Here is a 15,171-nt window from a genome sequence, read left to right as displayed (position 1 = left end):
TAATTTTTTTAGATTTCACTTTATTGGTAAAGTTTTAATTCTAAAATTTGAGGAGTATTTACCAGATGGTCTGCACATCCAAACAGTGATCTATTACTTTTAGATTTTTAAACAACCTTCTTAGCACAAATTTTTTATCAAATTGTATAAGCCCACTTGCTTACTCTTACAATTCAGAGGTTAAAAGAATTACATCGTAATTTTGCTGTCATGCATTTCTGTTTAGATGATTAAAACAAATGTTTTTCTCTTTTTGAGTTGTTATTACAAGATCACTCCCAAAACTGAATGGAATAATTTTAAAAATAATAATATAGAAATGTATTCAGTTTCTTAATATTTCTGTGTGAGTTAGGGTAAATATACATGTAGACGCGATGCAGAAGAACATCACACCGACATGCAGTTTTACCACGAAGGTGCAGTTTTGCAGGTAAAGAAGCATTTGAAAACTGCACCAATTTGCTGTAAAACTGTATATCGGTGTGGTTATTGGCTGCACTGTTGTTGCACTTTGGCCGAGTAGCGGGTGCTACCCAAAGGGTGGCATTCTGTTTATTAATTATATTATTATAAAATATAGAATTATAAAAATGTTAAATTAAAAAGTCTACTCACATACCTTTCTGATACCATTGCATTAGACCCTTTTCTTTGCACAATCAAATGGTATAGCCCATGGATGTGTCATGCGTAGTGCATGTATTGACTACCTGAATGGGACTAAACAGGCATCAGTCATGTGAACAGCACATGTAATGTGACAAAGTACAAATCCTATGTCCTTTCTCCTGGTGCTATGCAACATGTTGGTGACATCAGTTGCACCCTCCCTTTTTTTTTACGGATCCGTATATACAGATCAAATACGGATGCAATACGGACCATATTTATGGACAGTATATGGAGCCTAAATGTCAGGGTTTATATGACACATGGAGTAAGGGTCATGAGGTCGATACTATGTTTAGTCCGATTTAGTTATCCCATGAATGCCACATCCATGGGCTAGACATCGGTCTACTACTCTGGTGCAAGAAAGTATGTAAGCAGTATTTTACATATATATATATATATATATATATATACATTCAAAAAGGATTTACTTTCTTGTGTTATAAATTAATTAATAAAACACTAGAATAATGTTTTAACAGAATGTATTGAGATTTTAAATCATTATCCAGAATGTATAGAAATTATTTCAATGTTTGATTTTCATGCAGATTGTCCAGTCTTAGAAGGTTTGTCATCTCACTTGCATTCATCCGTCAGTGATCTAAAACCAGGTTCCAAGATCAGACTGTACTGTGACCCTGGCTATCAGATTGTGGGTGGTTCAGAACAACAATGCCTTAACTTGGGAGAATGGGACCAGCCCCTGCCACGCTGTGAAAGTTAGTATTGTACTAGACATATGCAGAATGTGAAGCAAAGTGATGGGGATTTCGATATTAATACACCTACCTGCCGAAATGCTGGGGGAAGTGGATTGCACTTTATCTTGGGAATTCTGATAATGATTAAAGAGGCTCTGTCACCAGATTTTGCAACCCCTATCTGCTATTGCAGCAGATCGGCGCTGCAATGTAGATTACAGTAACGTTTTTATTTTTAAAAAACTAGCATTTTTGGCCAAGTTATGACCATTTTTGTATTTATGCAAATGAGGCTTGCAAAAGTCCAAGTGGGTGTGTTTAAAAGTAAAACTCCAAGTGGGCGTGTATTATGTGCGTACATCGGGGCGTTTTTACTACTTTTACTAGCTGGGCTTTCTGACGAGAAGTATCATCCACTTCTCTTCAGAACGCCCAGCTTCTGGCAGATCACGCTGTGTCGTCACTCACAGGTCCTGCATCGTGTCGGACGAGCGAGGACACATCGGCACCAGAGGCTACAGTTGATTCTGCAGCAGCATCAGCGTTTGCAGGTAAGTAGCTACATCGACTTACCTGCAAACGCCGATGCTGCTGCAGAATCATCTGTAGCCTCTGGTGCCGATGTGTCCTCGCTCGTCTGACACGATGCAGGACCTGGGGAAGTGACGTCACAGCGTGATCTGCCAGATGCTGGGCGTTCTGAAGAGAAGTGGATGATACTTCTCGTCAGAACGCCCAGCTAGTAAAAGTAGTAAACACGCCCCGATGTACGCACATAATACACGCCCAGTTGTACTTTTACTTTTCAACACACCCAGTTGTACTTTTGCAAGCCTCATTTGCATAAATACAAAAATGGTCATAACTTGGCCAAAAATGCTCGTTTTTTAAAAAATAAAGACGTTACTGTAATCTACATTGCAGCGCCGATCTGCTGCAATAGCAGATAGGGGTTGCAAAATCTGGTGACAGAGCCTCTTTAAAGCTGTTAATGTCAGGGGGGCCTTAAAGCATTAGTATAGATTACCACAGAATAAGCTCTATATCTTGAGCAGTGTGTAATCATTTAGAAGTCACTTTAAATATTGCCTCTAGTTTAAGGTGTGTTTAAGTGCTTTTTCTGCAAAAATGATGCATTTCTGGAATTTGCAATTTATATGTGTGATAATGGGTTATAAATAAGATTTGCTTTTAAGGCAATAACCACTATGAATCAAATTGGTATCCGGTGCCTTAGAATGTGCAACCATCTGCTGCTTAAGTATTTATAATGTGTTTGGATTTGGATAAGTATAAATGGATTTGGTTAACTTGAATGTTTACTCTCCTAACTGAATAATATGATATAATAAATCTGTAGATTCATTTTTAATGATGTGTCAGTTTTGGTATTTTGTTCCAAAATTCATCATTTTATTAAGGAATCAGCTGTGGAAAACCCCCTCATCTGAAAAATGGCATTAATACTGATGAAAACTTTTTTGCTGGAAGTACTGTCACATACCGATGTAATATTGGGTACTACCTGCTTGGAGATTCAAGGATGTTTTGTACAGACAATGGAAGTTGGGATGGTACCTCACCAATGTGTCTGGGTAAGTTCACTTTAAATCTTTTTGCTTTGTAGTAAATGCAAGTTATGCATAATTCATATAACGATTTTAAATGCTCACTATAGTTTCAACAAACTTTGCATTAAACAATAGTGAAAGTGAATATAGGAAACTTTGTAATATATCTCATTAGAGAAAATTTACTCTTTCTCCACTTTTGAGCCACTTCTCCCCCTGTTTTGATCAATCACTCTCAATTCACTCTCAATTCACGGTTTAAATTACTCTTGAGAGAGGATTATCAGCTCACTGAAGGATCAAGTTACATTCTGCCCATAGAAGTCTATGGAGAGGGGAGGGTGAGTGAGCTGCTGGAGGGAGACAGAGGCAGAAAGATACACAGAGACGCTGCTGCAGCTTCTTGTTCAGTACTGCTGTATAATTTCCTTCACGTTGCTGCTGCTTCTAAGGCTGCCTTCACATGAGCATGTTACGTCCGTAAAGGACGGAACGTATTTCGGCCGCAAGTCCCGGACCGAACACACTGCAGGGAGCCGGGCTCTTAGCATCATAGTTATGTACGATGCTAGGAGTCCCTGCCTCGCTGCAGGACAACTGTCCCATACTGTAATCATGTTTTCAGTACGGGACAGTAGTTCCACGGAGAGGCAGGGACTCCTAGCATCATACATAACTATGATGCTAGGAGCCCGGCTCCTTGCAGTGTGTTCGGTCCAAGACTTGCGGCCGAAATACGTTCCGTCCTTTACAAACGTAACATGCTTGTGTGAACCCAGCCTTAGGGTGCTACAGAGAAATAGGAGAGAAGGATTCTCCTCTTCTATGTCTTCTATGTAAAGAAGACATAATAGCAGCTAGACTCCGCCCCTAGCTCAGAGACAAATGAGAATTATAGATAGAGCCTGCACAGGGAAAAACTGCTACAAAATGCAGAATACAAGACATATAATAGCCTGAAATAGTATTATTCCTCATGCACACACATATGACAGCTTATTCCGAAAAGTCACCTGAAAGGACATTTACACTTTTAATCAGAGGACTAAGAACATGTATTGTTTCACACAGTAACGGAAATGTATCAATGCAATTATTACAGTTTTTGGCATTAAGAACTTCCTGTGACCTTTTCAGTATACACAGCTTAGTTTATTGCAAATAGGAAGTCAAATATGAAGTTAAAATGTCTCCTAGGCAACTTAACATGTAGAATACACTAATGATGGAGTAGGGTACAAGAAGATAGGATTACTCAGGTATACGAAAATAACTACAGTCTGTCAATGCAATTACTGCACTGAACTTAGACTTTGAGAAAACTCACTTCTTTACTTTCTTTTACATGTTGTGCACCTTCTATGTACACAGAGAGGGAATGTTTGTGTTATTATGTGACTTTTAACTGTGTTGCTTATTTTAAGATGTTGATGAATGCGCAGTTGGATCAGATTGCGATAAACATGCATCATGCACAAATACCAATGGCTCCTACATTTGTACCTGTATACTGCCATATTCTGGTGATGGAAAAACATGTACAGGTAAATATGGTAGGTGGTTATTTGTATAACAAATTCAGCTCATAGTGTTGCTTCCCTAAAAGTGGTTGCGCCATTAGACCAACTCCTGTTCATATGACCTATTAGGAATTATGGTCATTATAGAGGATGGTCCCCACTCAGGAACCCCCTCTAAGTGGACAATCGCTAACAAGCAGTGGTTTTTGCTCAGGTGAACTCAAGATTTCCATCTAATATATTGGACTTTATTTATCAAAATGGCTGCCATGTAATACTATATTTCTCCTCACCGTCCGCTGCAGGCGATATACACATTCAGCCATAACATTAAAACTACTGACAGGTGTAAGATTGATTATCTCGTTACAATAACACCTGTCAGGGGATGGGATGTACAGATGTAGCAATCTTTCACTTGACACTTAATCAATTTGCTATATCTGTATTAAACAGCAAGTGAACAGTCAGTTCTTGAAGTTGATGTGTTGGAAGCAGGAAAAATGACCCAGTGTAAAGACCTTAAACAACTTGACCAAATTGTGATGGCTAGATAGCTGGGTCAGAGTATCTCCAAAACATCAGGTTTTGCAGTGGTTAATACCTACCAAAAGTGGTCGGAGGAGGGACAACTGGTGAAATGGCTACAGGGTCATAGGTGACCAAGGTGCATTGATGCACGTGAGGGATTCCATAAAAGAACTACTGTAGCACAAAATTTTGGCTGTTATAAAGGTGTCAGAACACACAGTGCATTGCAGCTTGCTGTGTTTGGGGGTGCGTAGCCGCAGCCCGGTAAGGGTGCCCATTCTGACCCTTGTTCACCACCGAAAGCACCTACAATGGGCACGTGAACATCAGGACTGGACCATGAAGTAATGAAAATAGGTAGCCTGGTCTGATGAATTTTTTGCCTCTTGTGGACAGCTGGGTAGGTGTGCATTGCTTACCGGTGTAATACAAGGCAGCCAAGGCAGTGTGGTATGCTGGTCAATGTTCTGCTAGGAAATCTTGGGTCCTGGCATTCATGTCGATGTTACTTTAACATGTACCACCTACCTAAACATTGTTGCAGACCAAGTACACACCTTCATTTTAACTGTATTCCGTTATGGCAGTGGCCTTTTTCAGCAGGATAATGTGCCCTGCCACCCTGCAAAAATTGTTCAGGAATGGTTTAAGGAACTGGACAAAAATTTCAAGGTGTAGACTTAGCCTCCAAATTCCCCAGATCTCAATCTGATCGAGCACCTGTGGGATGTGTTGGAATAAATCCTATCCATAGAGGCCTAACCTTACAATTTAGTGGACTTGAAGGATCTGCTGCTAACTTCTTGGTGCCAGCTACAATAGGACACAGTTATAGCTTTGTGGAGTTCATGCCTCGATGAGTCAGAGCTACAGGTCCTTCTCAATGAATTAAAATATCATCAAAAAGTTAATTTATTTTAGTCATTCAATTCAAAAAGTGAAACTCATATATTATATGGATTCATTACACGCAGAATGATCTATTTCCAGCATTTTTTCTTTTAATGTTGATGATTATGGTAACAGTTAATGAAAACCCAAAATTTTAGTCTCTCTGAAAATTAGAATATTATATAAGCCCAATTTTAAAAATGATTTTTAAAACTGAAATGTTGTCCTACTGAAAAGTATGTCCAGTATATGCACTCAATACTTGGTCGGGGCTTCTTTTGCATAAATTACTGCATCAATGTGGCGTGGCAAGGAGGCGATCAGCCTGTGGCACTTGCTGAGGTGTTATGGAAGCCCAGGTTGCTTTGATAGCGGCCTTCAACTCATCTGTATTGCTGGGTCTGGTGTCACTCATCTTCCTCTTGAGAAGTTTAGGTCAGGCGAGTTTGCTGGCCTATCAAGCACAGTGATACTGTGGTTATTAAACCAGGTATTGGTATATTTGGCAGTGTGGGCAGGTGCCAAGTCCTGCTGGAAAATTAAATCAGCATCTCCATAAAGCTTGTCACCAGAGGGAAGCATGAAGTGCTCTAAAATGTCCTGGTAGACGGCTGCGCTGACTCTGGACTTGATATAACACAGTGGACCAACACCAGCCGATGACATGGCTCCCCAAACCATCACTGACTGTGGAAACTTCACACTGGACCGCAAGCAACTTGGATTGATGCCTCTCCACTCTTCCTCCAGACTCTGGGACTTTGATTTCCAAATCAAATGCAAAATTTACTTTCATCTGAAAACAGGACTTTTGACCACTAGGCAACAGACCAGTCCTTTTTCTCCTTAGCCCAGGTAAGCCGCTTCTGTTGTCTCTGGGTCATGAGTGGCTTAACACACGGAATGTGACAGTTGTAGCCCACGTCCTGGATACATCTGTGTGTGGTGGCTTTTGAAGCACTGACTCCAGCCGCAGTCCACTCCTTGTGAATCTCCCCCAGATTCTTTAATGGCCTTTTCTTGACAATCCTTTCAAGGCTGCCGTTATCCCTGTTGCTTGTGCACCTTTTTCTACCACACTGTGTCCGTCCTCTCAACTTTCCATTAATATGCTTGGATACAGCACTCTGTGAACAGTCAGCTTCTTTAGCAATGTCCTTTTGTGGCTTACACTCCACACCCTTGTGGAGGGTGTCAATGACTGTCTTCTGGACAACTGTCAAGTCAGCAGTCTTTCCCATGATTGTGTAGCCTACTGAACCAGACTGTTGGACCATTTACAGGCTAAGGAAACCTTTGCACGTGTTTTGTGTCGGTTAGCTGATTAGAGTGTGACACCATGAGTCTACAATCTTCAACTTTTACCCAATATTCTAATTTTCTGAGAGACTACAATTTGGGTTTTTATTAACTGTTCGCCATAATCTTCAACATTAAAAGAAAACAATGCTGGAAATAGATCACTCTGTGTGTAATGAATCTATGTAATATATGACTTTCACTTTTTTAATTGAATTACTGAAATAAATTAACTTTTTGATGATATTCTAATTCATTGAGAAGGACCTGTATTTGATAGCACAAAGAGTCCTACACAATATTAGACAGGCGGTTTTAATGTTATGGCTGAACAATGTATATAGCTGCCTGAATCTTCCCCCTGGCAAAATCAGCTGTTTGATCTTAGGGTATGTGCACACACACTAATTACGTCCGTAATTGACGGACGTATTTCGGCCGCAAGTACCGGACCGAACACAGTGCAGGGAGCCGGGCTCCTAGCATCATACTTATGTACGATGCTAGGAGTCCCTGCCTCGCTGCCGGACAACTGTCCCGTACTGAAAACATGATTACAGTACGGGACAGTTGTCCGGCAGCGAGGCAGGGACTCCTAGCATCGTACATAAGTATGATGCTAGGAGCCCGGCTCCCTGCACTGTGTTCGGTCCGGTACTTGCGGCCGAAATACGTCCGTCAATTACGGACATAATTAGTGTGTGTGCACATACCCTTAGAGTTTATTTTGTTAGGACAAAAAATGTCCTGTTGTCAACCAGACAGATGTAGGAAAAGGCTACTTTACACTGTCATTAGGGTCTATACCATTGGGTTTCCGTTTCCTTTTGACAGCCAGTTCACATCTGCGTTGGAGGCTCTGTTCGATGACTCCATTGCCGATTAGGTCAAATTTGACAAGACAAACAGCTCTGCATGCAGCTTTATTTTTCCCATCAGAACAACGTACACCACGCAAGAACCCATTGGAAGTCAATGGTGTCCATTGGGCGCTGGTGACATCTGTTGTACGACAGATCTACTTTAAATAAGATATATTAACTTAATACATAAAAAGTATTAATTTATACATTTAAAGCAAAGTGTGAGGTTTACTCCTCTATCCACATCTATTTCATTTTATTTATATTGTAGAACCAGTAAAATGTCAAAATCCGGGTGAGTTAGAAAATGGAAATTATTCTGGTGACTACTTTGGTGTTGGAAGTGATCTGATCTATTCATGCAATGAGGGATATGACTTGATTGGAATTGGGAAAGTCACCTGTTTGGAGTCTGGTGACTGGAACGTGGAAATACCCTACTGCCAAGGTACAGAAAACTGTTGAAGGTGATATTTTTATAGTAATATTTTTTAATATTGTTATTGTTACTTATAAGTATATTGAAATTAGATATTAGCCACTCCCCAATCTCTTGTCAAAGGAACTTAAAACTGAGCAAAAAGTTAAACTAACATTTTAGAATTAAACTTTAATTAAAGGTACTGCAGTTTTCTAATATGCTTTGTAAATCAATTCCTTATGTTTTTGAAGATCTGTGCTTTAGCAGACAATGATATTTTGAGAGTTTTGTGATCCCCACTTCGTTGTATAATAGAAAACAAACAAACTTTGTGTAGTACGTTCCTGCAGTTGTACTGTGTGCACAATTATTAGGAAAGTTGTATTTTTGAGGATTAATTTTATTATTGAACAATTTCCTGTGGTGGTCAATCCGAAATGTTAATAAATCTCAAACCTGAATATTTAAGAAAGTAAAATGTGAGGTTTTAGCTTTATTAGGAGAATATCTATGTGTGCATAATTATTGGCCAACTATTAGGGCTCGTCCACACGCTGCAGAATTGCCACGTTTTTTCCGGATTGAATTTCGGACGGAAAAAAGTAGCAGCATAGTGGATGAGATATAACAAATCTCATCCACATGCTACATAAAATTTCCGAGCCGAAATTTACCTGCGGTGCGTATTTTTCGGACCGCAGCATGTCAATTCCTACTAATGAAAGTGTGCAGAATTGCTGCAGTTTTCAGAGAAGATGTCTCCATCTCCTAACATTGGGAAAAATGCAGCAATTTACGCACCATTTTCTGCCGTAAAAAATGCAGCAATTTTCTGCAGCAATTCTGTTGTGTGTGGACAAGCCCTTAGTGTGCAGAATTATTATGTAACTAAATGAAAAAGGAAAATTTTCCCATCTCACTTGTATATTTTCATCTGTTAACCCCTTAAGGAAACAGCCTGGTTTCACTTAACCCCTTTAGGACACAGCCTGTTTTGGCCTTGTGGACACAGCCTATTTTTTCAAATCTGATATGTGTCACTTTATGTGGTAATAACTCCGGAATGCTTTTACCTATCCAAGCGATTCTGAGAATGTTTTCTCGTGACATATTGTACTTTATGTTAGTGAAAAAATTTGGTCGATAAATTCAATATTTATTTGTGAAAAACTTCAAATTTTAGCAAAAATTTGCAAAAATTTGAATTTTTCTAAATTTAAATGTATTTGCTTGTGAAACAGATAGTAATACCACACAAAATAGTTACTAGTTAACATCCCCCATATGTCTACTTTATGTTTGCATAATTTTTTTTCACGTACTTTTATTTTTCTAGGACGTTACGAGGCTTAGAACTTTAGCAGCAATTTCTCATATTTTCAATAAAATTTCAATAGGCCATTTTTTCAGGGACCAGTTCAGTTCTGAAGTGGCTTTGAGGGCCTTATATATTAGAAAGTCCCCATAAATCACCCCATTTTAAAAACTGTACCCCTCAAGGTATTCAAAACCACATTCAGAAAATATTTTAACCCTTTAGGCGTTTCACAGGAATTAAGGCAAAGTAGAGGTGAAATTTACAAATTTCATTTTTTTTGCCGAAATTCATTTGTAATAAAAAAAAATCTGTAACACAGAAGGTTTTACCAGGGAAACACAACTCAATATTTATTGCCCAGATTCTGCAGATTTTAGAAATATCCAACATGTGGCACTAGTGTCCTAATGGACTGAAACACAAGGCCTCAGAAGCAAAGGAGCAGCTAGTGGATTTTGGGGCCTCCTTTTTTTAGGAATATATTTTAGGCACCATGTCAGGTTTGAGGAGGTCTTGTGGTACCTAAACAGCCGAAACCCCCCAAAGTGACCCCATTTTGGAAACTACACCCCTCAAGGCATTTTTCTAGGGGTATAGTTAGCATATTGACCCCACAGTTTTTTTGCAGAATTTAGTGGAATTAGTCTGTGAAGATGAAAATCACCTATTTTTCTGTGGAAACATAGAATTTTTTCATTTTTACAAGGAATAAAGGAGAAAAAGCACCCCAAAATTTGTAAAGCAATTTCTCCCGATTACGGCAATACCCCATATGTGGTCGTAAACTGATGTTTGGGCCCACAGCAGGGCTCAGAAGGGAGGGAGCGCCTTTTGGATTTTGGAGCGCAGATTTTGCTGGATTGGTTTTCAGTGCCATGTCGGGTTTGCAACGCCCCGGAGGGACCAAAACAGTGGAAACCCACCAAAAGTGACCCCATTTTGGAATCTACACCCCTCAAGGAATTTTTCTAGTGGTATAGTGAGCATTTTGGCCGCTCAGGATCTTTTTTAGAGCTAAGGTGACCAAAAAACAGCGATTTTGGCGCTTTAAATTCTTTATTTATTACAGCGTTTACCGTGCGCAATAAATTACGTTTTAATTTATTCTGCCGGTCGGTACGATTATGCCGATACCATATGTGTATAGTTTTTTTTAAGTTTTGCAGCGTTTGCACAATAAAATTAAGTTTCTATAAAATTATTTATTTTCTGAGACACCCTATTCTGAGCCGTAACTTTTTAATTTTTTCGTCAAAAAAGCTGTGGGAGGTCTTGTTTTTTGTGGGACGGGTTGTAGTTTTTATTGGTACCATTTTGGGGTAAATGCGACTTTTTGATCACTTTTTATTCTATATCTTGGGAGGGGTGGTGACCAAAAAATAGCGATGCTGACAGTTTTCCGTTTATTTTGTTTGCGGCGTTCACCGTGCGGAAAAATTAACATTATAGTTTCATAGATTGGGTCGTTACGAACGCGGCGATACCAAATATGTGTACTTTTTTTTAACGTTTTCATTTTTTCCCTATAATAAATGACTTATAGGAAAACAAAACCTTTTATTTTTACACTTTTATAAAACATTTTTATTAACTTTTTTTTTACATTTTACACTTTATATTTTTGTTTATTAACTTTTCTTTTACTTTTTACACTTTCTTTTTTTGACCTGCAGCTCTGATCGCTGCTAGAATACATTACACTACCTAGGTAGTGTAACGTATTCCAACTGTCAGTGTGACGTCACAGTCACTCTGACAGTTGGTCTACGAGGATCAGCAGAGGCTGATCCTCATAGGCTGACATACATGGCAGACCTGGGGGCCGTTGTCTGGCCCCCGGGTGCCATCACAAGCATCAGAAGCCCCCACAATTGCATGGGGGCTGCTGATGCGCTACATGCGGAGATCGGAATCGAGCCCCGCATGTAACGGGTTATTTGCCGAAATCAGCGGCGATGAGCCGCTGATCGGCAACACTGGAGAGTGTCAGCTGTCGGGGACAGCTGATCTCCAAGTTCCCGATGCACACTGTCGCCGACAGTGTGCATCGGGAACGGCACAGTGACTTTCTATCACTCCGACAGGAAGCCTATCAGGACCAGCCGAAGGTTGGTCCTGATGGGCTTCCGTCCATGGCAGACCCGGAAGCCATTGTTTGGCTTCCGTTTGCCATACTAACTATCGGCAGACCCCGCGATTTCGGACGGGGGTCTGCCGATATGTTAGAAACCCCTCAAATTCGGCGATTGCACCCGATCGCCGAATTTAAGGGGTTAATGCGCCGAAATCAGCGGCAAAGGACCGCTGGCCGGCAAGAGGGGAGTGTCAGCTGTCGGCGACAGCTGACCTCCTGGTTCCCGGTGCACACTGTCGCCGACAGTGTGCACCGGGATTAACTCAGTAACTGTACGTCCTCGTGCGGGAAGTAACTTCCCGCAACGACGGACAGTTACGTCCTGGTGCGGATAGGGGTTAATGGACCAGGCCATTTTTTTCAAATCTGACATGTGTCACTTTATGTGATAATAACTTTGGAATGCTTTTATTTTTTCAAGCGATTCTGAGATTGTATTCTCGTGACACATTGCACTTTAAGTTAGTTGTAAAATTTGGTCGATACATTCAGTGTTTATTTGTGAAAGATACCAAAATTTAGAGAAAATATGCAACATTTAACATTTTTCTAGATTTTAATGTATCTACTTGTAAAACAGATAGTAATACCACACAAAATAGTTACTAGTTAACATTTTCCTTATGTCTACTTTATGTTAGCATTGTATTTTGAACATTCTTTTATTTTTCCAGAACGTTACAAGGCTTAGAACTTTAGCAGCAATTTGTCACATTTTCAAGAAAATGTCAAAAGGCTATTTTTTCAGGGACCAGTTCAGTTCTGAAGTGGCTTTGAGGGCCTTATATATTAGAAATCCCCTATAAAAACCCCACTTTAAAAACAGCACCCCTCAAAGTATTTGGAACAGCATTTTGAAAGTTTCTTAACTCTTTTGGTGTTTCACAGGAATTAAAGCAAATTAGAGGGGAAATGTACAATTTTTTTTTTTTTTGCAGAAAATCTGTTTTCATTTATTTTTTCTGTAACACAGAAGGTTTTACCAGAGAAACGCAACTCCATATTTATTGCCCAGATTCTGCAGTTTTTATAAATATCCCACCTGTGGCCCTAGTGCGCTACTGGACTGAAGCACCGGTCTCAGAAGCAGAGGAGCACCTCGTGGATTTTGGAGCCTCTATTTTGTAATACCAGGCCATAGCAGTACCCCACCTCCACCTTGTTGGCATCTGAGTCGAAGTGGAGCTCTGTGCCCGTTACTGATCCAGCCACGGGACTATCCATCTGGTCCATCAAGAGTCACTCTCATCTCATCAGTCTATAAAACCTTTGACAAATCTGTCTTCAGATATTTCTTGGCCCAGTCTTGACGTTTCATCTTGTGTCTTGTTCAGTGGTGGTCGGGTTTCAGGCTTCCTTACCTTGGCCATGTCTCTGAGCACTGAATACCTTGTACTTCTGGGCACTCCATGGAGGTTGCAGTTCTGGAATATGACAGCACTGGAGGATAATGGGTTCCTGGTCGCTTCACGTTTGATTCTGCTCAAATCTTTGGCAGTTAATTTGCGGTTTTTTTTCTCAACACGTTTCTTGTCAACCTGTTGACTATTTGCAACAAAATATTTGATGGTTCTGTGATCACGCCCCGATATCTTAGTAATTTCAAGAGTGCTGCATCCCTCTGGCAAAAATCAAAAATTCTTTCAGAGGAAAAGAAGCTGCCTAATAATTCTGCCCACCTTGATATAGGGTCATGATCTCCTTAGTCCACACCCTCCGTCATTACACAAATACACATCGCCTGATGTGCCCAATCCAATAAGCAGTTAAGTTTATAAAGCTTGGAGTTGGAAAATATTCATAAAAATTATGATATGGTTAAAATACTCACTTGCCTAATAATTGTGCACACCATGTATACTACCTTCTATCTGTCTTCTACTGCTCCCTACACACATTCTGTATGTTAGTAAGAAGTAGGGAATGTATGGAAGGGACTATAACAGCAACATGACAACATAGAATTTATTTTCTGTTACCATGGAGATGCATATATTTGCATAGGACCTGTAGAAACAAAACAATAGGAAATAATTAATTTAGACCTATTGCAAAGTTGCTTCATTTATTTATTTGAAGATATATTTTAACAAAAAAGAATAGGCGGTGAAGGTTGACATAACTTGTCAATCCTCTACCTCATTAGGCCTGGCTTTACACACAGATTTGATAACCAATCATATACATTTCTTGATTGTGGTTTGACCTTATCTTTAACATATAAAAATTGTTTGTTAGGATTGGAGCAATTTTGAGTAAAAATAATTGCACAACTTTTTTTTATTAGTTCAAAATAAAACCCTCCTTTTGCTCATAATTGAAGTCCTTCCCAGATCACCCTTTGTGCATTACTGTGGTAGTAATAATGGTGATTGAGAGAGGAAAAAATATTTAAGCAGGTGAGACACGGTTTATGCCAGATGAGACAATGCTCTTGCGGCTAAATAGAAAAGAAAAAGATTCTCGTAAGCATAAAAAAGGGGGCATTGGATAGCATAAAAAGGGGGCAGTGGGCAATTACATATTGGAAAAGATGGCCAAAATCTTTTTGACCATGTGGTATATTTTGACACAAATCAGATTCTTATGTGTCTCCGAGGAAAAAGTAACCATGTTGCATATAAAAAACAAATTTTTGCTTTAATTTCCTTAACTGTGTTGGGAAAATTAAACATTAACTCTGTTTGTTGAGCTCAAATCAAGTTTATTAAGAGCATTGACTCATCACGACAACCCTGTCCCTAAAACAGTCTCCTCCCTCAGCCCTGGCGGTCATCTGTTATCGTTGGCGTGTTATATGGCACCCGTACAAATGACCATGTGATGCATAGCCAGGCCAAATGGGAGCCCCTCCTATTGAGTGTATCCGTTCTCTATTATAGAGGGCATATGGATATGGGTTTTCTTAATGAAACAACCCCTTTAATTTAGTATTAAGTACATGGAATGTATCAGTTTTGGGCTGCTCAGTAACTGAACTCGAGCTACTCCACCAAAATAATTATTTTGAAAACACGATTAGTAAAGCAGGATGAGAAGTGGAGTGGCATGGTATTACTGCTGACAAGATATTTTTTCATTCATTAGCACAACGCCACTCCAGCATTAAGCTGAACCACTCATGTGAGACGGAGTTGAAATAGCTACATTGTAACCACTACAGCCTTTTATATTAAATTGTCAGGAAGCTTGACCCTAGGAATCAGTCTGTCCCAGATTACTCAGGTTTTCTGCTAAAAGCTTA

At 39.7% G+C, this 15,171-nt stretch overlaps 1 protein-coding gene across 1 annotated transcript in view; it reads left to right on the top strand.

Moving 5' to 3' along the window:
• SVEP1 (sushi, von Willebrand factor type A, EGF and pentraxin domain containing 1) overlaps positions 1–15,171 on the top strand; it is a 376,990-nt gene that overhangs the window by 222,280 nt on the left and 139,539 nt on the right. Inside the window, exons 30-33 of the mRNA XM_075825648.1 lie at positions 1,227–1,397; positions 2,801–2,974; positions 4,375–4,494; positions 8,326–8,502. Coding sequence (XP_075681763.1) covers positions 1,227–1,397; positions 2,801–2,974; positions 4,375–4,494; positions 8,326–8,502 — 642 coding nt within the window. The remainder of the gene's footprint in view (positions 1–1,226; positions 1,398–2,800; positions 2,975–4,374; positions 4,495–8,325; positions 8,503–15,171) is intronic.

Source organism: Rhinoderma darwinii, chromosome 1, assembly GCF_050947455.1.
Source record: "Rhinoderma darwinii isolate aRhiDar2 chromosome 1, aRhiDar2.hap1, whole genome shotgun sequence".
NCBI lineage: Eukaryota > Metazoa > Chordata > Amphibia > Anura > Rhinodermatidae > Rhinoderma > Rhinoderma darwinii.
This window is presented reverse-complemented; position numbering and strand designations above follow the sequence as displayed.